Source organism: Mirounga leonina, unplaced genomic scaffold, assembly GCF_011800145.1.
Source record: "Mirounga leonina isolate KUSES-001 unplaced genomic scaffold, KU_Mleo_1.0 Mir_200, whole genome shotgun sequence".
In the NCBI taxonomy this organism is placed as follows: Eukaryota; Metazoa; Chordata; class Mammalia; order Carnivora; family Phocidae; genus Mirounga; species Mirounga leonina.
The window spans coordinates 15,047,374-15,070,703 of NW_023270503.1; the positions used below are offsets into that span (position 1 = coordinate 15,047,374).

Below are 23,330 nucleotides of genomic sequence, written 5' to 3' on the forward strand. Positions count from 1 at the left end.
ATATGTTAATCAACTCTAAGATAATGATATTAAGATCACACCCTCAGGGCATCTGGGTGGGTAAGTCTGGTTAAGCTTCTGACTCTTGGTTTCAGCTCAGGTCATGACCTCAGGGCCCAGAGATCAAGCCCTGTGGTGAGCTCCGTGCTCAGCGGGGAGTCTGCTTGAGAATCTCTCTCTCCTCCCTCTGCCCCTCACCCCTATACTCACGCTCTTCTCTCTCAAATAAATAAAACTTAAAACAAAAAATCACAACCTTAACTGTAATAATCACCAAACTAATGTCATTCTGGGAGACCTTGATAAACAGCCATTCAGACTTTTCCTGCTACAGCCTGACCTCATCATGGACCCCCGAATCTTTAATTTGGTTACATTCAAATACAATCAGTCAATAGAGGAACAAGAATGTCCTATTCACTCCATATTAAATTCTACTTGTATTCCTCTGAACTGAACATCGGAATGCAGTGATTGCATGAAATTGGACAAGAATAAATCAAAGCAAAATCACAAGTTTCTTATTTTTCCGGAACGAAAATGTCTTGAAATTAAAAGCACCTATGTTTAAATCACTTCAGTTATCATTAGCTTAACATTAATCAACAGAAAATGAGCCTAAATAACTCTTAAGTGGATGGATAAAATAAAAGAAAGTGTGCTCACTGAACAACGGTCAAATGAAAGAATACATGATATGCATGCAATTAAAAAAAAACTACTTTTCTGCTGCTAACTGAATAGGACAGTGAGAGAAACTGAATTTGTTGAAATAGTGTCTTTTTTGGTCAGCTTCCCATTTTAAAAATCATCAGCTTCTTTTTTTTATTAAAAGCTCAGTTTCAAAAATATCATTGAAGGATAATCAATGAAGGATGGTCTAAAAGATAGACAATCTGCCCTCCCCTCTAAAATTTTCAGAGGTTCTCTTCCCTTTGGGAATCTACAGACCCCTTTAAGAATCTGATTAAAATTTGGGGCGCCTGGGTGGCTCAGTTGGTTAAGCAACTGCCTTCAGCTCAGGTCATGATCCTGGAGTCCCTGGATCGAGTCCCGCATCGGGCTCCCTGCTCAGCGAGGAGCCTGCTTCTCCCTCTAAACCTCCCCCCGTCATGTACTCTCTCTCTCTCTCTCATTCTCACTCTCTCAAATAAATAAAAATAAAATCTTAAAAAAAAAAAAAGAATCTGATTAAAATTTCAAATCCTCTTTGCAGAAAAAGTACATGCACATATATGCATAATTTTGGAAACCATCACAGAGAGTTCAAGGACTACCAAAGATCCTCTATGAATCTGTTCAGGATCAAACTGAATTTGTATTGTGGGATCATTCAGAGACATTTGTAAAAAATGCACTCAATCAACTTTTAGAACTAAGAAAACATGGCCTTCTCCTAAACAACCTATTTATTTTTTAATCTCAAAGGCACTTAGGATTTTTTTTTTAATTTTTATTTATTGAGAGGAGAGAGAGAGCAGGAAAGGGGCGAGGGGAGAGGGAGAGGAAGAAGCGGACTCCCTGCTGAGCAGGTGTGGAGGGGCTCGATACCAGGACCTGAGATCATGACCCGAGCCAAAGGCAGACGCTCAACCAACTGAGCCACCCAGGTGCCTGGGCACTTAGGATTTTGAATATACTTGTGTTCCCTTCTTTACTATGACTTCTGGGATGACTGGAGTCAAATTTGCAGTCCATCTTTAGTAACTGGCCAGGCAATTACTGCAGGCATTTTGTATAGTAATCTTACCCATGACTTCATCTTAATTCCTCTCTCCTTATTTTCCCATTTCCCCTGAGTTCTTAGTCCAGTTTTAATGTTTTAGGGTATCTCTGCCTCACATCCTTGGGGACTGTTGCAAACAAATACATACATAATACGAAAAAAATCCTCCTTAAACTCAGGGTACAGATGTTTTAACATATTTATGATTGCAGGGTTTTCTTAAAACTGAATGCATTACTAATATTTGTTATTATTTTTTAAAGATTTTATTTATTTGACAGAGAGAGAGAGCACAAGTAGGCAGAGTAGCACGCAGAGGGAGAGGGAGAAGCAAGCTCTCCGCGGAGCAGGGAGCCCGACGCCGGGCTTAATGCCAGAACCCTGGAATCATGACCTGAGCCCAAGGCAGCCGCTTGACTGAGCCACCCACACGCCCCTCATTACTAGTATTTTAAAATCCCAACATTTCACATAGAAATCCAGATTTCAGATGTCTCTGGAAAAACTGTAACAAGTTCTTATCTCCCTGGGCCAGCATGCAAGTGGGATCCGTCCTGAGCAGCAACTGTGGTCTCCTGGGGTCACAGGTCTCACACATCCACTTTGCTCGTCTATTATTACCTGAGAGGCCCGGGAATGAGTTCAGAAAGAGGAACAAACTTCAGGATTCTGCAAACACACACACACTTTTTCTTGATCTTTGAATCACTGGACCTCTCTGCGCTAGGCCTAGTGGTAGGCGATTAAAGGGAAGCTGAGTTCTGAGTCCTGGCTGACTCATCAGGGCTGGAACCACCGCCACTAGATGAAGCCACAAGCTCAACTGAGCTATACAAAGTTCAGTTTTGAACCGACAATGCTACGGTACTTGGTGTAGAGTATTAACTAAGGAATCTAAGCTGGGTTGCTCTAAATTAGACACTTGTTTAAGCAAACCACGGCCTGTGCAGAGGAGAAAGGGCAGGAAGACAAAGTCACGCCTTAGCTCTGGACTGAATCATAAGCAGCGGAGCTCCAAACCAGCCGCACTCTCCGAGGATGTTCGCGTTTCCGGAGCAACCGCCAGGTCCCTCCCCCCTTAGCTCCGCCCCCAGCAGTCTTTCCCGCCAAAGGCCGTTAAGCCGCAGAGCATTGTGGGACAAGGCTCAAGGCTAGGTTTCACCCAATGCTTTCAAGGCGCGGATTTGTTTTAAAAGAGACTCATTCCTGGAAGAATCGACTATCTCTTAAGACTCGTCAGGGATTAGTAGCCCCTTTAACGAGGAACCTGTGTTTAATTTTTACCAAACAGCTGGTCACTTCACTTGCAAACCACTCCGCAAATTGGGAACGCGAGGAACTTTTTTTCTCCCTTCTCGCGGAGGGTCACGTCGCGCATGCGTGAGCGTACCTTTCGCAGCACCCGTTACGCTCTTGCGCGTGCGTACTGAGATCGAATAGCTGCTTCCTCCCGCTTCTCTTCCTCCCTCCCCCCATATCCGTGCGCCGAGCTGATAAAGGCGCCATTTTGGAGGGGCCGCGGGAGACGTGGTGTCGCTGCGGGCTCGCTCTGCCGTGCGCTAGGCTTGGTGGGAAGGCCTGTTCTCGAGTCCGCGCTTTTCGTCGCCGCCATGTCGGGAGGTGGTGTGATTCGTGGCCCGGCAGGGAACAACGATTGCCGCATCTACGTGGGTAACTTACCTCCAGACATCCGAACCAAGGACATTGAGGACGTGTTCTACAAATACGGTGCTATCCGCGACATCGATCTCAAGAATCGACGCGGAGGACCGCCCTTCGCCTTCGTTGAGTTCGAGGACCCTCGGTGAGGCGGCCCGGGGCTTGCCGCCTTGAGGCAATAAGTTGTAGTAGTTGGGGAAGGCCTTGATACAGAGAATGGGGAGGTGGGCTCTTAGGTTCGGGGTAAGACGATATCGTCCATGCAGGAACCGAGTAAGGAGCCGAGTCGCTGTGGCTTCTCTGGTGGCTGGGCCCACGGACGTCCCCAGAGCGGACTCTCGGAGCGGGAAACTGAGGCGCCGAGGGCTGGTGTAGTGGTCGGGAGCCTGGCGTGCTTCTGGGTGGGGGAGGGGCCGTTCCTATTATGCGGCGCATGTGGGCTCTTCCACGCTGGTTGCGCATGTGCGGGGGCCGCTAGTTCCTGACTGAGTTAGCTGCCCCTCCCGGGCCTTATTCTTACACTCTTTGCTTTCTGTGATCACGCAGAGACGCGGAAGACGCGGTATACGGTCGCGACGGCTATGATTACGATGGATACCGTCTGCGGGTGGAGTTTCCTCGAAGCGGCCGTGGTACAGGCCGAGGCGGCGGCGGGGGTGGAGGTGGCGGGGCTCCCCGAGGCCGCTATGGTCCCCCATCCAGGCGTTCTGAAAACAGAGTGGTTGTCTCCGGTGAGTTTACTGTTCGTGAGGGTTGTTGAGAAGGGACAGGAACCACTTTTAAGTTTTTCCTTGAGTGACCGGTTGTGACAAATGCAAGTTTTTGTGGTAGGTCTTAAATTACTTAAGTTTCTTGGGTGGATTTAGTAAACAAGGATTACTGTAGTGGAGGTATACCAATACACTACTTACTTAACTTACCATTAAGTTGGATACCTAGAACATGAAGATCTTTACAGATAATTTTGGACTTTGGATTCCAGAATTTTAATGAACGGTTCTTTACCTAGGATCTTGAATCTAATCATTTATTTCAAAGTAGTCTTTGTTCTAGTGTAAATTTTAAGTTTAATGTGAAATTTAGGGTGATTGGTATTGAAAAAATACTTTTTTAGGACTGCCTCCAAGTGGAAGCTGGCAGGATTTAAAGGATCACATGCGTGAAGCAGGTGATGTATGTTATGCTGATGTTTACCGAGATGGCACTGGTGTCGTGGAGTTTGTACGGAAAGAAGATATGACCTATGCAGTTCGAAAACTGGATAACACTAAGTTTAGATCTCATGAGGTAGGTTTTACACTTACTCTTTTCTTTGGCCAGAATTGGATACAGTGGTCTTAACAGTGGAATTTAAAGGTAAGATTCAGGCAAGGGTGTCCAAGTAAAGTACCAGATTCCTGGTTTTAGTTACATTGTATTCGTTCAGCATGCCTGAAGACAGGTGAAAGCTTAGATCTTTCAATCGAAAGTTCTGTCTATTCAATAGGGAGAAACTGCCTACATCCGGGTTAAAGTTGATGGGCCCAGAAGTCCAAGTTATGGAAGATCACGATCTCGAAGCCGTAGTCGTAGCAGAAGCCGTAGCAGAAGCAACAGCAGGAGTCGCAGTTACTCCCCAAGGAGAAGCAGAGGATCACCACGCTATTCTCCCCGTCATAGCAGATCTCGCTCTCGTACATAAGATGATTGGTGACACTTTTTGTAGAACCCATGTTGTATACAGTTTTCCTTTACTCAGTACAATCTTTTCATTTTTTAATTCAAACTGTTTTGTTCAGAATGGGCTAAAGTGTTGAATTGCATTCTTGTGTAATATCCCCTTGCTCCTAACATCTACATTCCCCTCATGTCTGATAAATTGTATTTTAAGTGATGTCATAGACAGGATTGTTTAAATTTAGTTAACTCTCCATGCTCTTCAGACTGTGATATTGTGTAAATGTCTATTCTGCTCTGGTTTGTGTGAACTGGGATGTTGGGGGTGTTTGTGGTTATCTTACCTGGGGAAGTTCTTATGTTTATCTTGCTTTTCATGTGTCTTTCTGTAGACATATCTGAAGAGATGGATTAAGAATGCTTTGGATTAAGGATTGTGGAGCACATTTCAATCATTTTAGGATTGTCAAAAGGAGGATTGAGGAGGATCAGATCAATAATGGAGGCAATGGTATGACTCCAAGTGCTATTGTCACAGATGAAATTGGCAGTATTGACCTTATACTAAAAGGCAAGGGTTAAAAGTGATTATATATGTATATATATATATATACATCTACCTTAAAACACTTGCAAACATCTTATGCAGTTATCTTTAGCTACAATTGCTTTGCTCTTTAAACCTTGGCAATTGTGGCAAATTACATTGCCCATTTTGTAACAATTTATTTTGCTCCCTTCCCCCCTTTTTTGTTTTAATAGGGACTAATGTGGGAAGAACTGGCTAATTTGTCACAGTGCTTAGTTACAACTGTTAATGTGTGACCTGCTGTTGGTGTACATGTGGGTACAGGGTGTCTTTAATTCCAACCAGATAGAGTATAATATCAATACTGCTAAATCTGCATGTCCTCTGTGTGACTGATATAGCGTTGCTATTTCATTTTTTTAAGACAAAATGAAAGCAGAATAGAGAATTCCAATGTATTGGTGTAGATAATCTAGTTGGGAATACTTTTTAAGTCTCACCTTCCCCTTTAAACTAATATTCATAATTGACTCATGTTTAAAACACTTTAATTTACAAATTAAATTGCAGATGGGAGCATTAGGTTTAGTTTAGACTTAGGGTGGGTAGCAATACCAGTAAACTTCTCAACTACATAACTTTTTGCAACCACAAAACCTGTAATACGCTGTACAGTAACAAGTGTTGGCATTATCAGTTGAACTGTAAATATAAAATGCTTCTTCCAATTAGTCTCTATGATGATTAAGTTTCTAAAATTTATCTGAACACCATTCAGAAACTTGTTTTGGGGAATTTGATAGTTATTGATGTACATCTGTTAAACTGATGACAGACATAACTCATCATTCCCCAGAAACCTTTTTTGATTACAGTATCTAACATTTTGCCTCCTCTTTTTTGGTTTTGCTGGTTATAAAGGTTTGGATTGGAGAGGGCTCACTGGATCCCAATCCTTGGAGCTGGATCATTGGATTCAAATCATAATGTGGATAGGATAGGGAGGATGAATTACAAGGATTCATGGAGCGGGATCAGATTACCAGGAACATAGGAGTGGATTCCTGCCCCAACCAAACCGCATTCATGTGGATTTTTTTTTTTTTATTCAACTTAATTGGCTATTCCAAAGATTTTTTTTTTTCCTATTTTTGACGATTGGAGCCCTTAAGATGCACGATGGAATTGTGTTTTGCATTTTTTGGTAAAAGGAGCAAAGCGAGGACCTGGAGATAATACGCTGGAGCAATCTCCTTGGAAGGATTCAGCACGAGTAGATGGTAAACATTTAAAGGGGAAAGGGGGGGTTTGTTTAAAATAGTAAATCAGTAAGTCACTTCTAAATTTAAAGAACAAAATTGGAGTTGAAGAATAAGTAGGTTTCCAATTGGCTATTGCCGTTTTTCTTTGAAAAAAATAAACATTTTTTAAAAAACTATGCATGGTTGTCCTTTTTCCTCTTCATGTAAAATTTTAACTGGGTGACTAGTTTATCAGTTAATACTTTGATAAGATTCTGTTATGTGTTAGTAAATTAAAGGTTCTTGAAAGGTAATTTCTAATAAATGGAATTGGCCATCTCTTACTGTTAATTATAAGTTTTGGGGGAGATAAGGTAAGAATAAGGCAATTGTGTATATAATATGGTAAATGGGGGGTGATCTAGTTTCTGAAAGATAATCTTCCCATACTTTGATAAAAGTAATTAAATTTTATAGATGTTTATTTTTTGCTGATCATCTAGACAACAGGCTTTTGTGCAGAATTGGGTAGTGACTAGTTAATGTTAACTTGGGGATAGCCTTTGAGATTTTAAAGCTTTTCTCAAAAATTGGTAAGTATTAAATGTTAAATTCAGCACAGATTAGAACTCTTAACACAAATTACATTTTTTCTGAAATGTGAGTAATACACCAGAATTTTAACTGCTTATTTATTGTTAATAAAAAGCTGGGCTTTAGAATTTTGCCTTGCAAACCCTTCTCAACCATAAGATTATTCTGTATCCAAAACCTACCAAAGCAGTGATTTATATCTTAGTCTGCTAGTTCTTGTATCTTTTTGATAGGCCCTCGGTGCTAAATTTTCAATGAGTTGGGGGAGGAGATTTTTACTTAAAATCCTTAATCTTTTTCTTTTGATTTCCTCATAGCTAGTCAAAACCATCAAAACACTTTTTTCTGCACTCAAAAGAAATAACTAAGTCTTAACATTTGCCTTGGATGCTAATCAGAGTTGGAAGCTGAATTTAAGACCATTATGCAGGTGACATAATTTGAAACCTAGGAAAAACTAGACCTAATCTTGGTAATAGAAGAAGTGGGCCCCAGTAGATAAGGGCACATTTGCATAAGGGCACCCAACCAAAACATTTAGATGAACCTTGTGGAATGTAAGGAGGAAGAGAAGGGACATTAAGTTCAAAACTAAGATTCCACTTACAAGTAAAGAAATTGGTTTAGATAAGGAAGTTAGTTTATGCAAGAATTCAAAATACAATGTTCAAGAAGTGGAAAGATCTTTACTAATTAAAGCCGTTTCATGTATAGAATATAAGTATTTTTAAACTAATTCTGGAAAGGTTAATGTGAGCTAGACTTAAGCTTGTGTTCATTGAATGTGTTGGAAACCAGACCAAGATGAAAATTGCCTTCACTGAAGATTGAGTGCATTTAAGCTAAGTTGAAAGCTGTGTTCTAAAAAACTTAGTAGTCCAAATCTCAGAATTGAAGTGAGATAGAAAAGATCTGATAATAAGCTGTCTGAAGATTAGAGGACTTGGCTGCATATTTATAGAAGGTAGATGGGCACTGGACCAGACAGCTAAAAGCTGTGAGGGCAGATGCAGACTTTTTTCAGTCTTAGGAAATGAACCCTAAACCTCTATCCATTTTGGCAGCTGTTAGAAGAAAGTTGCACTGTTCTCGAACTAAAAAAGTAGCCCTGAATTGTTTCCCTTTTCTCTCCCTATTTATGTCCCCTTAGAATAGTGTAGGGAGCCTATAATTAGCTTGTTATTTTCTAACCAAGGAAAAACTTTTAAGAAGCAATTATTTTTCATAACGTCAGATTGAATAACCCACCTTGCTGTTCAGCCCACATCCTTCCGGAAACAAAAGGTAAGAAACCCATTTTCTGATTCCTAATTGTTTGGGATCTGAATTTTATTTTTAAAATTTGTTTAATAATTTTTTAAAAATACTGTATGACCAGATTTTCCTTGTTAAAAATGTTTTTCCCCTAAGTTTTATATCTTCATAAATTGAGTGCTCCTGTGTCCACTTATTGTAGTGTTTAAGTTCGGTATGATTCTAGAATTTCAGCTTTCTCTGTTTTATCTTTGAAACCTCTTGCTCATTAGGACTGATGTGTGTTTTCTGTGGAGATGAATTTCTTAATGTGTCTTTTCACTTTGTATATGAAGTTGTACTGAAATTATAAATTAAGTTCTGTGTATGTATTTACCGTAAATAGTATTAAAAAGAGACTATTAGGCTGAAATTTTGTTGTAACAACCAGTCTTTGGTTTCATTTATTCCATCCCAGTATGAAGATTGCAAAGGCAGAAAACCGGTTCACAATCTCTTATCCAAAAAATTCTGAAAACAAAATTTGTTGTTGAATGTGAAACCTGACCAGAATTGATGCCTTCATTTTGCACTTTACTGGGACTGCATGGTCTTCTGCAGAAATACTGAGGTTTCGTTACACCCTTGCCATAGGCTTTGCTGGGGGTGTTAGATGATACAGAGTCTATATATATATACACACCATACTTTATTATATGAAGTTCGAATGGCTCTGAATTTCAAATACACCTGCCCCCCCTTGAGTTTGGATAAGAGATTATAGAACTCTAATAGAGTATAGGGCTAAGCTTCATGTGAGTGAAAACCTGTTCAAGTGTGGATCCTTTATTAATGGAGATCTAAGTTTCCCATCTTTTTAGGCTGAAGCAGTCACGAGAAAAAAGGTATGACCCACATTTCTTTATATTCTGTTGGTATAGTGGACTCACAGTTGTACTCCACTGAAGGAAATACTCTACCATTCTAGTGTATGTAGTGGTATATTCAGTTCTTTGGGGGGTAATTTTTTTTTCCAATACTTGACAGGAGTATTGATCAATATCTATAGGAGAAGCTGGGATTGGCATGAATTGATGCAATTATAAGGAAACATCCGAATAAATAATAATCCTGGCAAAAATTTGCTTTAAATAGGGGCCCAAGAAGTTGCGGTTATACTTAAACCAGCACTTACTCCTGTGATTGAGGACTTTGGGGATGCATCTTGGTAACTTCAAAAGCTATACCTGAAGGTGGTTGTGATTTTGTAGGAATCAAGGAATTTTTCTATTAAATCACTTGGTGCTTCTGTAGTACCCCCCCCAAAAATAGTCTTTTCATGTAGAAGTTAATAGGCAGAAATAACCTCATAGTAAACATTTTAGTAAGTTCTTTCAGCTGGATTATTGGAGAGAGAAAATTTATGCATGCCTTTGCATAAGGAGTTGCTGTTTTAGATAGGTGTACAAAATGACAGATAGATGAAATAATACTTAAGATCTTGAGTTCAGCAGATTCTGGGTGTTTTGTCTTTATCTCTTAAGTACAAAGGAGTTAACATAAGAACCAAGTTAAATGTCTTAACTCCTGCTACCTTGTGACTTAGTCTATCAACTGTTGATAGAACTATAAATGTGAAGGTAGTAGAAATTGAGAACCTGTAGAATGCTGTACTCCTCTTCACCTAAATACGAGCAAGACAACTTAAAGGGATGCCAAATGTCTAGTAAGTTGTTTTTTCAACCATGGTCTGTTCTACTCCGCTATTGGAGTAAATGCTAGGGAAAACCTTGTAGCCACTAGAGGGAGCTATTATATAAGTAAACCAGGGGAGTATTCTTACTGCAAAGAACCCTTAAAACAAGGTGGAAACCAACTATCTTAATTCTATCAGCTCCAAAGTTAGGTGGGGTTTTTAGGGTGGGTAAGTTTTCTTCCTGTAATTGAACCTCTGCCTTCTCATCTGTTGAGTAAGGATCCATTTAGGTCTTGAACAGAGCTTTTAGTACTGAACCTCTAAAGAAAAAAAAAAAAGAGGTTCAGGGACATAGGAGAAAATGCTGAAGACGTGAATCTGCTTATTGTCCTGCCTCCCCTGTACACCTGCAGGTATGGACCAGTAAGGCCAGAAGTGTAAGAATTGGGTACAGGAGTAGATGTGCTGCAAATGGCACTCCAGACATAAAATTGATCTCAGGAAAAACGAATGTACTTTCAGATCTTTGTCATTTGTTTTTATGGCATGAAACATTTCTGGAATCTTCTCAGCATTACTAAAATACTTAATGAGTGTTAGTTAAAACCCTGCTTATTCATCAAGTTGACTGTTGATATTTTTGTTTTCTAGGCCTTGCTTAACTAGGCACAGTATCTTGTGATCAGAAATTCCATATGCATAGTTCTCTTGTCATGTTTAGTTAATACCATTTTATATTAAGACAGTTGAAAATTTGGGGGAATTAACACTTGAGTATTTGTCATTTCCATCATCCCTTTCCCTATGACCTTGCATTGGCAAAAAATGTAAAGGACACAAACTTACCTCCTGTTTAAATTCACTAAAAATACTATTGAAGTTTCTTAGGCCCACTTGATCTAATTTCATCAAGAAAATGGTATGGTAGTACTCTCCTTAAAACATGAATGTTAGAAACTTGTCTGCTTTGAAGAATAAGATACTAAGAGCAAATAAAAGTATTTTTCCAGGAGAGAGAAGAAAATCAAGTTCACACAGAGCTTGTCTGACTGACATTTTCTGTGGCAAGTGAGGCCACAGAAGGTGGTTGCTGACTAGCAGGCTTGGTGCAAATTGGATTGAGAATGCTCTAGATTGGTTATTTCCTATCCTTAATCCTAGGAATGTTAGCTATGAGGTCTCAATTTAACTTGTGAGGAGACACTCTAAAACCAAAATTGTACAATTGAAAATCCAGCATTCCCTTTGTAAAAGAAAAAGGCTAAACTTGGAGATTGTAAAGTGCCAGGGGCATGGCAGGATTGTGTCCTGAGTTGCTGAGTATTTGGGGAGCCTTAACACCTGAAGTTTGGGATAAGCTTTCAAGTTGCAGCAATGATGGTTTAAAACAGGAAGAGACTGCTGCATCTGGTAAACAGAAAACAACCTACAGCCTTTAAATACGACTTGGAAGTCCTAGGCTGAATCTCTTCTGCCCTTAAAGTGGCTTGCTTAGAAATGTGATTTCTACCATCTACTGTATGGTCAGTGAATGCCAAGTGTGGTTAGAAATTCATTAATATCTTCACCCCAAACCCCAGCTGTCCACCAGCTACTGTTGCTAGGGTAATTTTTTTTTTTTAATGAAAAATTATCTTCTCACTTCTATAATTACTTGAAACCTCAATGCTTGGAGGTTATTCTTAGAAATATGGCAGCTGAGCCCTTTAGTTACCTAGCCCCTAGCCTACCTCTGTAGTGTCATCTCTAGCCCTCCCCCTGATAAATTCCATATCCCAGGACTTGACATTCTCCAGCATTTCTTATATTTGGTCCTACTGTTTTCTTCCTCCTGCAATGCTTTCTATCTGCTCATTTAGAGAAGTATAACTTAACACTGGATAGTACCTCAAAAATCACCTCCTGGAAACTTAATACCTACCATACAGACAGAATCATTACTTTGTGTGTGGACACAGACTTGTGTATTTTATTCTAGTATAGCCATTTCACTTAGCTTGCTTGCTTACACTATCCAGCCATCTATTTCAACTTTCTTGCATCATGAATTTTTATTTTCTGAGGAACCAAGAGTGTCTGGCACAATAGTCACTATAAGAACTCACTTAAGAGAAAAAGCACTATTGGTTCTTCCTCTGTTCCCAGAGTATTGCTACTGTATTTTAAAACTGCCATTCTGCCTTGATTATCAGTGAGTTGTTTATGTGTCGATCTTTTCTAACAGGTCGTAATCTTTCTTCCTCCCCCTTCCAGGTACATAGCACAAAATAGCTATGCACTGAATAGACACTCAAGATAATTATTCAATTGCTTTGGAAGAGAAACCTAGAAATTTGAATTATTTCCCGTTCTGAATATCTTGAATAAGTAACCAGTAAATATAGGTCTAAATTTCTTTTGTGTCTTAAGTTGGGAATAAATCTTTAATTGATATTTGTTGTGTAGTAGTAGAAGTTAAATATTTGTATGTAACATTAAAATATCATTTTCCATTCTGTGACCTCCTGGAGTGTTTCTAGTTATTTTTGGAGACTTTTTTTTTTTTTAAAGGAATTTGAATTACAGAATAAACAAGAGTGACGTCCACATTTTAAGATACGAAATGTTGATTAGCAGTACAGCAAGCACACTACAACAAAGAAAACTAAAAATGGCTCCTTTGTCCTCTAAAACTAGATACTAAACTTGCACCAAGGTCATAGTTAAGTTCTATGACTTTTTTTTTTTAAGATTTTATTTATTTGACAGACACAGCGAGAGAGGGAACACAAGCAGGGGGAGTGGGAGAGGGAAAAGCAGGCTTCCTGCAGACCAGGGAGCCCAACGCAGGCCTTGATCCCAGGATGCTGGGATCATGACCCGAGCCGAAGGCAGATGCTTAACAACTGAGCTACCCAGGTGCCCTTTAAGTTCTATGACTTTCTGTATAACCAGTTCTTAGCCACAGTACCATTGAATCTACGACTTGAACTATAGTTTTATTTGCCACATCGAAATGCTATTTAGTTTTCTGTTCCATCTCCATTTGCCATACTTACCTGTGTACCCAGATTCATTACTAAAGTGTTTTAGCTGGTTTCACAGACTCCAGTATCCATCCTGGCCATCAAGTCTGATCTTCCTAAAACATTGTGTCAATTCCCCTAATACAAATCAACAATGGGTTATAGTCTACTTTTCTAACTTACCACTATTCTGAATCACATCTTCCCTTGCTCTGGTTGGTCTGGTAAATACTGACCATGCTTGTTTTTGCTTTGGTGTGTTTGTAGGCATTTCTTTCTCTCCTCTCACTTAGCAGTCACCCTGAAGTTTCAAGTCCTGATCAGCCTCAGTTAAACCGAATTCCTGAAACTAAAAAGTAAACTTCTAAGCCCATATAATAGCTCTCTTCTCTGATGCATTTCACAATCTTTTTTATTACTGTTGAAAGTTTCGTGTTAATTTTTCCTGCCCAGTGAGGTTTCTGTAGTATTTGTATCTCCCATTCAGCCAAATGCAGCGCTGACAGTTTAATAAATGTTAAGAGATAGAATTTTTACTCCTTAAAAGCAACACAATAGAACCCTGTTCACAAACTTTTGGGTAACTGGGTGGATTATTGGAGAAAACAATTCTGATCTTAATACTGCATCAAATAATCCCTCCTCAGATGTGATGCTAGGAAGTTCAAATTTAAATGCTAGCCTAAGGGTGCCTGGGTGGCTTAGTCTGGTTAAGCGGTTGAGCATCCGACTCTTGGTTTCAGCTCAGGTCATGATATCTGGGTTGTGAGGTTGGGCTCTGTGCTCAGCCCGGAGTCCACTTGGGATTTTTCCCCCTCCTCTGCCCCCCTGTCAAATAAATGCTAGCATAAGCCATGTATGATGGGGAAAGTAAATGCCCCAAAGATGAGTCTTGCAAAGTCAAGAAGAAAGTTTGTGTTTTGCAAGCTGTGCATACTTTTGAGTATTGATCATCAAGAATTGGTACTGTTGTCTAAGAGTAGAGTGGTTCCTTCTTGCTGCTTCCTCCTGTGTCTCCTTTTTACATATTCTTAAGCATGATTCTCAACAGAAGAAGCCTTATATTACTTCCAAACCTAGTGGTCATACTTCAATGAGAATTCCTGCAGATTTGGGGGTTGGATTATTTTGGTTCTTTCTTAGTGAAGACATGGGACACTCTGGTGGCATCATAGGTGAAGGCATTGATAGGTGAAAATTAATACAGAGTTTAGAAAATGGGTCATGTATTTCCTTGGTTTGGGAGTCAATGAATGTGACTCCAGGACTTTGACCCTGGTTACTTAATTATCTCAAAGCCAAGAGACTCAACAAACCTTTCTTCCCACACACACATACCCTATAAGCATCCCCATTACTTTTATCTCTTAATTTTTCCACCCCTTCATGGTCAGCTAAAGGCTTAAACATTCTTGGACTAATTGCACTATATTTCTGATTTGCTTTTCTTCATGTTTATATAGTGTCATGTATGAAGTATGTATTTGCATATTGTATAGTTTCATGTATATGTGTTTTGCTTCCCCTGGGTACATGGTAAACTCTGAGAGCAAGCACTGTGTTAACTTTTTGACAGTTATTCCAAGATGGTTGGTATGCTAATGCACACCTTAATATTTATGAATAAATAATGTTCATGAAATCCTAGGCGGGTGCATTGCATATCTTAGATAAAGTAGTATGGTCCTCCAAACATTGGGCCTATTTCCAAAGTAGTGGCTTCAGGGTTCATGCCCTTACTACTTTTTTAATGGAAGGTTTTAAGGGAAAAACGCAAGGGCATGAGACAAATACCTTATTCTCAAGGAAAGTAGTAGCCAACGTCCATGAGATAACTGATTCATTTTAATGCTCAGCTGATACTAGCCTCATTTTGCGGTTTGAGGAAATAGGTTCAAAGATGTGAAAGTGACGGGCCCAGAACTTGAATCCTTGTGACAAATTTATTTTACTACCATTCTTTTTTAAAAGCCAGCCGTTTACAGTGGGGTGATTTATAGGGGCAAGTTAAACCTTTGACTCGTGAACATCACCTGTAATATCCACCTGATGCCACCAGGGTGTCCCATGGTGCTGTCTTTGATCGTATTCCTACCCGGGTTGCTGGAGGCTGTTTTGAAGCAGGAGTTCATTTAGACTCAGTGGCTGAGGCCCAGAGCTCAGCAGCAAGAAAGTGGGGTGTTCAGCTCCCTGACTTCTAGTATGCAGTACCGAGCCAGCATCAGAGATGCCCTTGCCCTCTTTTAACCCCTCCAGTCAGGCTAGCCTCACAGGACAGCAGGACCTGGCTAGCAACTCTTAAGTAGGCAACAGCCCCACAAAGGAGAGTAGCTTAGAAAAGACCCCATGGATGGGTAAATGTCTATAAACACATGCATTTGTTCCGGTAGCTGAGTACACACACAAATTTATACTAGTAAAATCGATCCACGAGAGAAAGATTGAATTGCTTTACTTACCACTCTAGGTAGAAGAATTTTAAAAGACAATGTGTGTGAATTCCCACTTTTCAGTTTGCAGTAAAAATCTACTTAGTCCTGAGTATACAACCACTTAGGCTTGAGTTTTGATACTCCACAATCCTACATGATAATCTTTGGTGTCAAAACTGTCACGTGGGAACTAATGAGGTGAAGTCTCCTACTTTGTATTAAAGAGCACAATACCCTCAAATTTTTTTTTCTTCCAGCGCTCTTTAAGCACTTTGTACAAATGTCTAACTAGTCTATAATTCTCAAGTTTTGATTTCTTTACTGGAAGAGATCCTTAAAGTATCCCCAGTGACTACTAGTATGGTTCCAGGCATTTTAATATAGGTGTTCAATAAATACTTGCATACTGAAATAGCAAAGCCTCCATAATAGTTACAGGATAGTTACACATATGAACCATTTCTCAGGGAGGTCTTTGATGTGTCTTTAAGATGATTAGAAACCATTATGAACTGGGGAAGTAGTCCCTGGGGTGTCCTGACTGGCCTTTCGAAATCTGAAATACCTTTTTCTGGGTTGGAATTAGCACAGCCTGAATTTGACCTTACCCATGCAACATCTAAGACTGGGTGTTCACCACGGCTCTTAGAGCCACTAGGATAGACTTACTAAATTAGAGTAAATGTTACTGATGGGAGATGTCGGGTTGGTGGTGCCCTTTCCCCTTTCTGCTCCCTGCCTACCCAGGTGTGTTTCCCTTGTCAAATTCCCGTGGTTGTTCAGGAAATCATTGGAATAAATCCTAAACCTACCTATAGTAGTCCAGCATCCTTTTCAATTTTCTCATCTCTTTAGTGAGAGAGCTAATCACAGATTATAGTATCAATTTAGACCCTTCCAAGTGCTTTGCTTAAGTGATTAGAGTAACTATCTGAGCTAAATTAAATCTATCAAACAGGGGCTTTCCTCAGCCTTCATGAATTTTGCTGAGTGTACTATGTAAGGGACTGGATGAATGACTGTAGGAATAAAGGTTATCAGTTCCAATGCAGATGGTTCTAATGTCCTCATGAAGCATCACTGAGGGATTTTTTTTCATCCCGTATTATGAATCTAGTTCTAATAGATTGGTCTGAAGATGCTTTTCCATATGTGAAGAGTAAGTATATTATGCCTTTACTATCTAAAGTGCAAACTACTAAAGGCAGAAATAATGTGTATCCTAGAATGCCTGTTTCTGGGATTACCTTACACCCAATGCTCAGGCAGCATTTTCACGGTTTGGATTGACTACTTGCCATCTGCTCTCCTGAGTATTCACTGCTGAATGACAGAGGAGAGAAAGTGAAAGGAAAGGTGCAGTGGGAGAGGAAGCTGGAAAAATAAGAGGAAACAACTGGGAGCTGAGGGGGGCTACTTAATGTAAGGTCAGTAAAACAAAAAGTAGAGGACAGGGTCAGGCTTTGGGGGTAGAGGGCTAATTTACTTTTGTGAACTAGTTGAGGAGAGCCTTGTATGCTTTGTTTAAAAGACTAAAGTTACTTCAGAAGAAAAGTCTAGCATCTGACCCATCTTCCCTGTTTACCATAGTAAATCGTTCAAGTCAAAATCGACACTGTCCTCTAGGAATTCTGGTCTTTGTTCTTCAATTCTAGGAAAGAGCTTCCTGCTGCTGCCCCCGCAGTCAAGGGTGCAATGCTTCCAGTAGTGTTTGTGGATAGCTGGTAAGCTTGATGTTTTATTCACAGCTTCAGGGGTAAATGCTGAGTACAGCTGTTGTCCCTATGTTGAGCTTTAACAAACAGCTTGCCAGGTTCCTGCACCTGCTTTTATGCCTGGACCCAATGACTGAACTTTAGGCAGCGTCTAGTTCAGAGATTTCTCAGGGTCAAGAAACATCTTTAAAGGAGTGAATTCCCGCCCCTGTAGCCTTAGCCAGATTTTATGCGGTTCTGGCCTTGTGTTGCCATCTTTTGACATTGCTTTCTAGAACAGAGCAGCCTTCCTAAAGCTTAGTCTAGATAGTCTTGTGATGTCTTACCTGTGTCTTCGGTCATCACTGCTCACTTCCGTCACACAGGGAACAATGCATCAGTTCCTCAACACCTGTTTCATTATTCCCTGTTCCCTTTCTTACCAGGAATGGAGGGATCCTCAGCAGAACATCAGACTGACCCGATGAGCCTTTTTCTTAATTCTAGGCCCATGAAAGGGAGAGGAAGGATTAATGACTCAGAAAGAGGGCACCATAGAATCCGCATATACTAATATGCCAACTCTTAAGATTTTAAGAAACAAAATCCTTCCTGAACTTTGGACTACCCCTAAATCTGGTGTGAAGAAATTACTAAAGATATGTATCTATTGGGGTTTGGGTAGAGAATATTCACTTGATCTATGTTTTTGCTCTGCTCCTCCTCTACACAACATTTGGATAGGCACTAATAAGTAGTAATCTTTGCAAATGAATCGTTTTTCTGATAATGCAGATGGGTAGCACAATTCTGTTCAGTGTTCTTACATCCTTCTTTCAACCAGAGGAATGTGCTTGGGGTGGAGGCTAAAGCCACTGAAAAAGAGGTTTATCTCTGTACCAGAATAACTGTTCGCGTAAGGATTTAATTTATGTTTTTGAATATTAGCATGATGTAACTGAGCTAAGCTTTTAGTCTGGTTCAGGCCCACCAAGTTTGTGTGACTTGTTAGGTATCAACTTTTTTTTCAAGCTTAGCCATAACCCTGAGCTTGGGGCATCTGAGGGCAGGGAGGAACAGGTGGCCAAAGGAGAAATGTTGGTGCCTGAGAGTATGTTTTCCAGTTGTATTGAATTTCTTACTTGGTGTATTTTTGACCTGTCTTAGTTTCTTTCCTTCTGTGTCCTATGCTATTTTGCTTGCTATTTGTTAGATGTCCTCTGTCAGCCATTCAGGAATTATAAAATGGAAGTTAGTATTTTTACTCAAATGTTTTGTGGATAGAACCGATAGGTTGAGCATTGATTTCTGGTAGCTTCTTTCTAGTAGAAGAGTTAAACTGATAAATGTGTTTCCATGGCTTTGGACTTGTTTTTGGCACCTTGGGTATGTGACCCTTCTTAGAAACTGTTTTAGGGGTGCCTGGGTGGCTCAGTTGGTTGAACCTACTTGAAAGAAAGAAAGAAAGGGAAAGAATCGTGTTTTAAGACCCTCAACTACCAGCTGAACTAGATGTCTACCAGGAAAATGGGTAGATTTGCTTCCTGTACTTTTGTTCTCTGTGACTTTCCAGCAGTCAAGGAACTTAAATAGGTATTCAGAAAAGAAATTCTCCATTGTTTCCCCTTCCTCACCTTACCAGTTAAAGCAGAAGTAACTAGTGATGACACTTTAGGGGGTAGAAATGAAACACAAACCCAACATCTGACCACATGGGCCACAGGCAATTGGTTTAAGCCCTTAGTGTGGTTATGAAGTTGGGGTGGGCTGCAGGGGGGGTGGGGAGATTACTTCTGCTTTCCTCCCAGAAGCTTCCTTGGGTGGTGGTGTTTTTGTTTTGATTGGGGGGATGGGGGGGGTGTTCCCTTTGGTAAAATGTACTTCCTTTCCTCCTCCATTGCATTGAGGCTGGTAATGAAGGGTAACATTTCTCTCTGGTCACTGTTTTTGTTGTTGTTTTTTTTTTGGTATTTGCAAATATTGCATTCTTGGTTTTTACTAGTAGATTGGTTCATTGTCAGTTCTAGCTTTTTTTGCATGAAGAATTAGTCCATTAACTTGCCAGATTTGAAGGCTTTTCTAACTTCTTTGAAGTAGATCTTCCCTGCTGAAAGTTTTGGATTTGATTTGTTTTCAGTTTGTTGAGGAGTCTTACTTGGGGACAGGTAATTGACAACAGCAGAGATGTTTTCTATTCCTAGGATTCTAAATCTAATTATAATCCTTAGTACTCACAGATTTTAAAATCCTCTCCAAAATAGGAAGGAAATACCCTGTTGCTTTCTAATGTTTGCTAAAACTTGCCTTTGAAGAGCTGATCATTTTTTTTTTTAAGTATTTAAGTAATCTCTACACACAATGTGGGGCTTGAACTCACGACCCCAGGATTAAGAGTCACATGTTCCTGGACTGAGTCCTCCAGGCACCCCTAGAAAAGCTGATCTTAACAGTCATCATCCTTTGTCTTATTAGCCTTTTGGCCACTTACCTTAGGGCTCTTTGGAAGAGGTGTGGGGGTGGGGGATGCCTTGGTGGCTCAGTGGGTTGTTTGACTCTTGGTTTCTGCTCGGGTCATTGTTTCCAGGTCTTGGGATAGAGCCCCATCAGCTCCCTGCTCAGAGGGGAGTATGCTCAGGATTCTCCCTCTCCCCCCACAACCCCCACACCAGGTGGGCTCCTGCACACGGTGACTCTCTAAATCTTTAAAAAAAAAGGGGGGGGGGCGGGATGAGGCATGTTAAAAAATACCGGTCACTTTGAAAGAAAGAGGAATAATTAACTGGCATCAGTTATGCACTGTTCCCAGCCCCAAAGTTAATCTAGAACCACTAAATAGCACCAAAAAATATTTACTTAGCACTTGTTATATTAGAGGAAATGTTCTAAGCATTTTACGTACATTACTCATTTAATTCACAAGTCACCCCTGTGAGATAGGTATTTATTTTGTCCTCATTTTCCAGATGAGGAAATGAGACCCTGAGGTTAAGTGACAGGTTATACAAGCTGGGGCAGAGGAAATGGGAAAGAGGAACCTAAACAAGATGGGGAGGGGATCTGAGTTTTATTTGGGTGGATATAGGCACAGTTTTTTTTTTTCTTAGGCACCAAATTTTCAGTTCTCATATCCGAAGGTAACACCACTGATTCAACCACTGAAAGTTGTTTACAATAATCAGGATGAATTTACTGTCTTTAGACATTCCTAGTCTTTTGACTGGGCCCCAGTATGGTCTATGGAAGCTGGCTTATGAAGGGGCTCATTTGTTTGTAGGTTAAGGATATTGACTGTCCTAAGGATATTGACTGTCCTTAGAAATGCCCCTTCTAAGGATGGAGTCTTTGATCTTACTGGTTTCATTATATTCCTCAAAACAATTGGAGCTGATTATTTTTGAGTAATTGTTCCAAACTTTTAGATATTTTCCCATTGGAAAGTATCCTAAGGTTTAAAATTTCATCTGAATTTAAAAGTTATTAAATTTTCTTCTTAAGGGAGAGTTTGGGGAACAATCAGGAATCTGGTTTCCTTTCATGGATAGAGATAAAATTAGCCGTTTTCCTCAAGAAAAGTGATACTTCTGAATCCCAGCACTTTAGTAATGAGAACTGGACTGTTTTCACTTGACCTTTACTTCCTGTTAGTGGGAAAACCCCTCTCCAGAGGTGCTGGGAGATTGCTGGAGAAGGGTTTCTAGATCCCAGAATAAGAAGTTCAAGAGAGGGCGCCTGGGTGGCTCAGTCATTAAGCGGCTGCCTTCGGCTCAGGTCATGATCCCAGAGTCCTGGGATCGAGTCCCGCATCAGGCTCCCTGCTCAGCGGGAAGCCTGCTTCTCCCTCTCCCACTCCGCCTGCTTGTGTTCCTGCTCTCGCTGCCTCTGTCTCTGTCAAATAAATAAATAAATAAAATCTTTAAAAAAAAAAAAAAGTTCAAGAGAGTCCAGCAATATTGTCAGTAGGATAATTGTCTCCATAAGTACTAGTTTTCATTATCCTTAAGCTTCATTTTCAACACAATTTGAAAGGCAGCAAAGTAGGAGAGGCTAAACTGGGGAGGAAGAAAACTTAGTAGTTGAATTACATAGACCTTAAAGTGAATGTGTGTGCAAGAAGCAGAAACTTGGATTCACTGAATGAAAATGAAATAACAGGCAGTGTCCAAGGTCAGAACAGAGGTTTTAGTTTACCTAGTTAATTCCCTAGATTTACATCTTAGTTCATGCCTTATCTTGCATGTGCATATAAACCTGAAACATTTTTTCTCCCCAAAGAGAGGAATGGACATTTTTATAGGAGACCTAGGGGCCACTGTAGCAGCTTAGCTGAGGGATGTGTGAGAAACTGTTCATCATTTTCTGTCCCCTCCTGTCTTAGGCTGACCTGGTCCTTGATGTGCTACCTGCTTCTGCTACTGATCCATACTGCAGAACCTCTCATTCATCCCCAAGGCCTCCAAGCAATGTCCAATAGGGAATCAACTCTAAAAGGAACCAGACCAACGTTTCCAGCCCTTCATTCTGGTGACTGAGGGAAGGAAACAGTGGGAGGGGTTATACATGTGTAGTGGATGGAAGGGAAACACAGACTGTCAAATTACTATATCTCTTTAGTTTCTTTTGCAAATAGAATTCTGCAACCGTATTATTTCTATTGTGTAAGTATAGGGGAAGTTCAAGATGGTGACCTTGATTAGAATGTGTCTGGAGAGGAATAAATGGGAGTGTATGAGATAAGAGACAGTTGGTTATGAAAGATGTTGAAGTCTTGAAATAATGTGACCATCTGAGGAATTTTCTTAAACCATAGTTTATAAAAATATCACTGATACAGCCTGCCCCCTCATTTCCCGCCACAGGAGACTTCTTGGACTGGAGACACTTGTTTAATAATAGCTTGTCTCTGATATTCCCAGTAGCTACCTCCCTGTGAGGAAAGGATAGCAAACGTTCAGGACATCATCATACAAAGTTCCAGTAGCAGTGACACCTACGCGGAAGACTTGGAACTGCAAACAGAGGCTGGGGTCACCTCAGTGACATCTGACGCCGTCCAACCACAAGTTCGATTTTTGTTTTGTGGGGTGAGGGAGCAGACTGTACTAAAGGACTAAAATGATTTCTTGTCTATACTTTCTCACTTGTTTTTATTTTTTAAATTTTTTTGGCGGGAGAGAGGGATGTTCGGGTAAAATTTCGTATCCTATCTGGAGTTACGGGGAGGATGGGAAAGCTCAGCCCTTCACCCAAGAATAAGCCAGTAATGACATCTCGCCGCGTGGGAAGTGTTTCCCTCAGCTGGGAGGATCTGAGGCTGCACCCCAGTGGGATTCCTTGCTAGAGCTGGAAGGCCACTCAGAGGTAGACGCATACTGTAGCAGGAGTGCGGAGAGTTTGGCTGGGGAGGAAACATCAGAGGGGAGGGACGTTCGAAGTCCCAGGGGCTTCCCCCAATTTGGAGGCGCGGGCTGTGCTGTGCATATGGGACTGAGGAGCCGGGTGACCGCCGTGGCCTGTGCCTTCCGCTGAGGGTCTGGCAGGAACGCGACGCTGCTGGGCACCGCGTTTGAGTCCCGGGAGACGGCCCAGCCGTGCCCAGCGAGCCCGCGCCAGACCCTGGCGTCCTCCATCTTCTCTCCTGCGCTCCCCCTGCTCCAGCTGCCTGAGCCGCGGACCGCAGCACCACACACCCCCGCGGGGGGGGACGCCGCGCCCCATCCCCGCCCCCGGCCCCACCCCAGCCCCCCCGCGGGGGCCCTGACCCCACCGCCGGCGGGCACTGGCTGAGCTCCGAGGCGGCGAGCCTGCGGCGGGGACGCCCAGAAGGGGTCCGGGCGGCCGGGGGCGGCGGCGGCCGGGTCGGGGCTC

The 23,330-nt window shown here is 41.1% G+C and overlaps 1 protein-coding gene and 1 long non-coding RNA gene across 3 annotated transcripts; both read left to right on the plus strand.

The window, feature by feature from the left end:
* The first annotated feature begins 2,442 nt into the window (after nucleotides 1-2,442).
* Nucleotides 2,443-12,278, plus strand: SRSF1 (serine and arginine rich splicing factor 1). Of its 2 annotated transcripts, XR_004683179.1 has the most exons (5): nucleotides 3,217-3,530; nucleotides 3,932-4,116; nucleotides 4,500-4,672; nucleotides 4,872-5,552; nucleotides 6,492-12,278. XR_004683179.1 is itself a non-coding variant. In XM_035026757.1 (4 exons), exons 1-4 carry the CDS (start codon nucleotides 3,337-3,339, stop codon nucleotides 5,064-5,066), a joined length of 747 nt encoding a protein of 248 aa, XP_034882648.1. In that variant the 5' UTR covers nucleotides 2,443-3,336; the 3' UTR covers nucleotides 5,067-12,278. The 2 variants fall into 2 exon arrangements, 1 of the variants encoding a protein (XP_034882648.1); XM_035026757.1 differs by having other exon boundaries at nucleotides 2,443-3,530; nucleotides 4,872-12,278.
* Nucleotides 12,279-21,326: 9,048 nt separating this feature from the next.
* LOC118024711 lies at nucleotides 21,327-22,592 on the plus strand. The gene is made up of 2 exons (XR_004683180.1): nucleotides 21,327-21,986; nucleotides 22,379-22,592. It is a non-coding gene; the product is annotated as an uncharacterized LOC118024711 (long non-coding RNA).
* The last annotated feature ends 738 nt before the right edge of the window (nucleotides 22,593-23,330 follow it).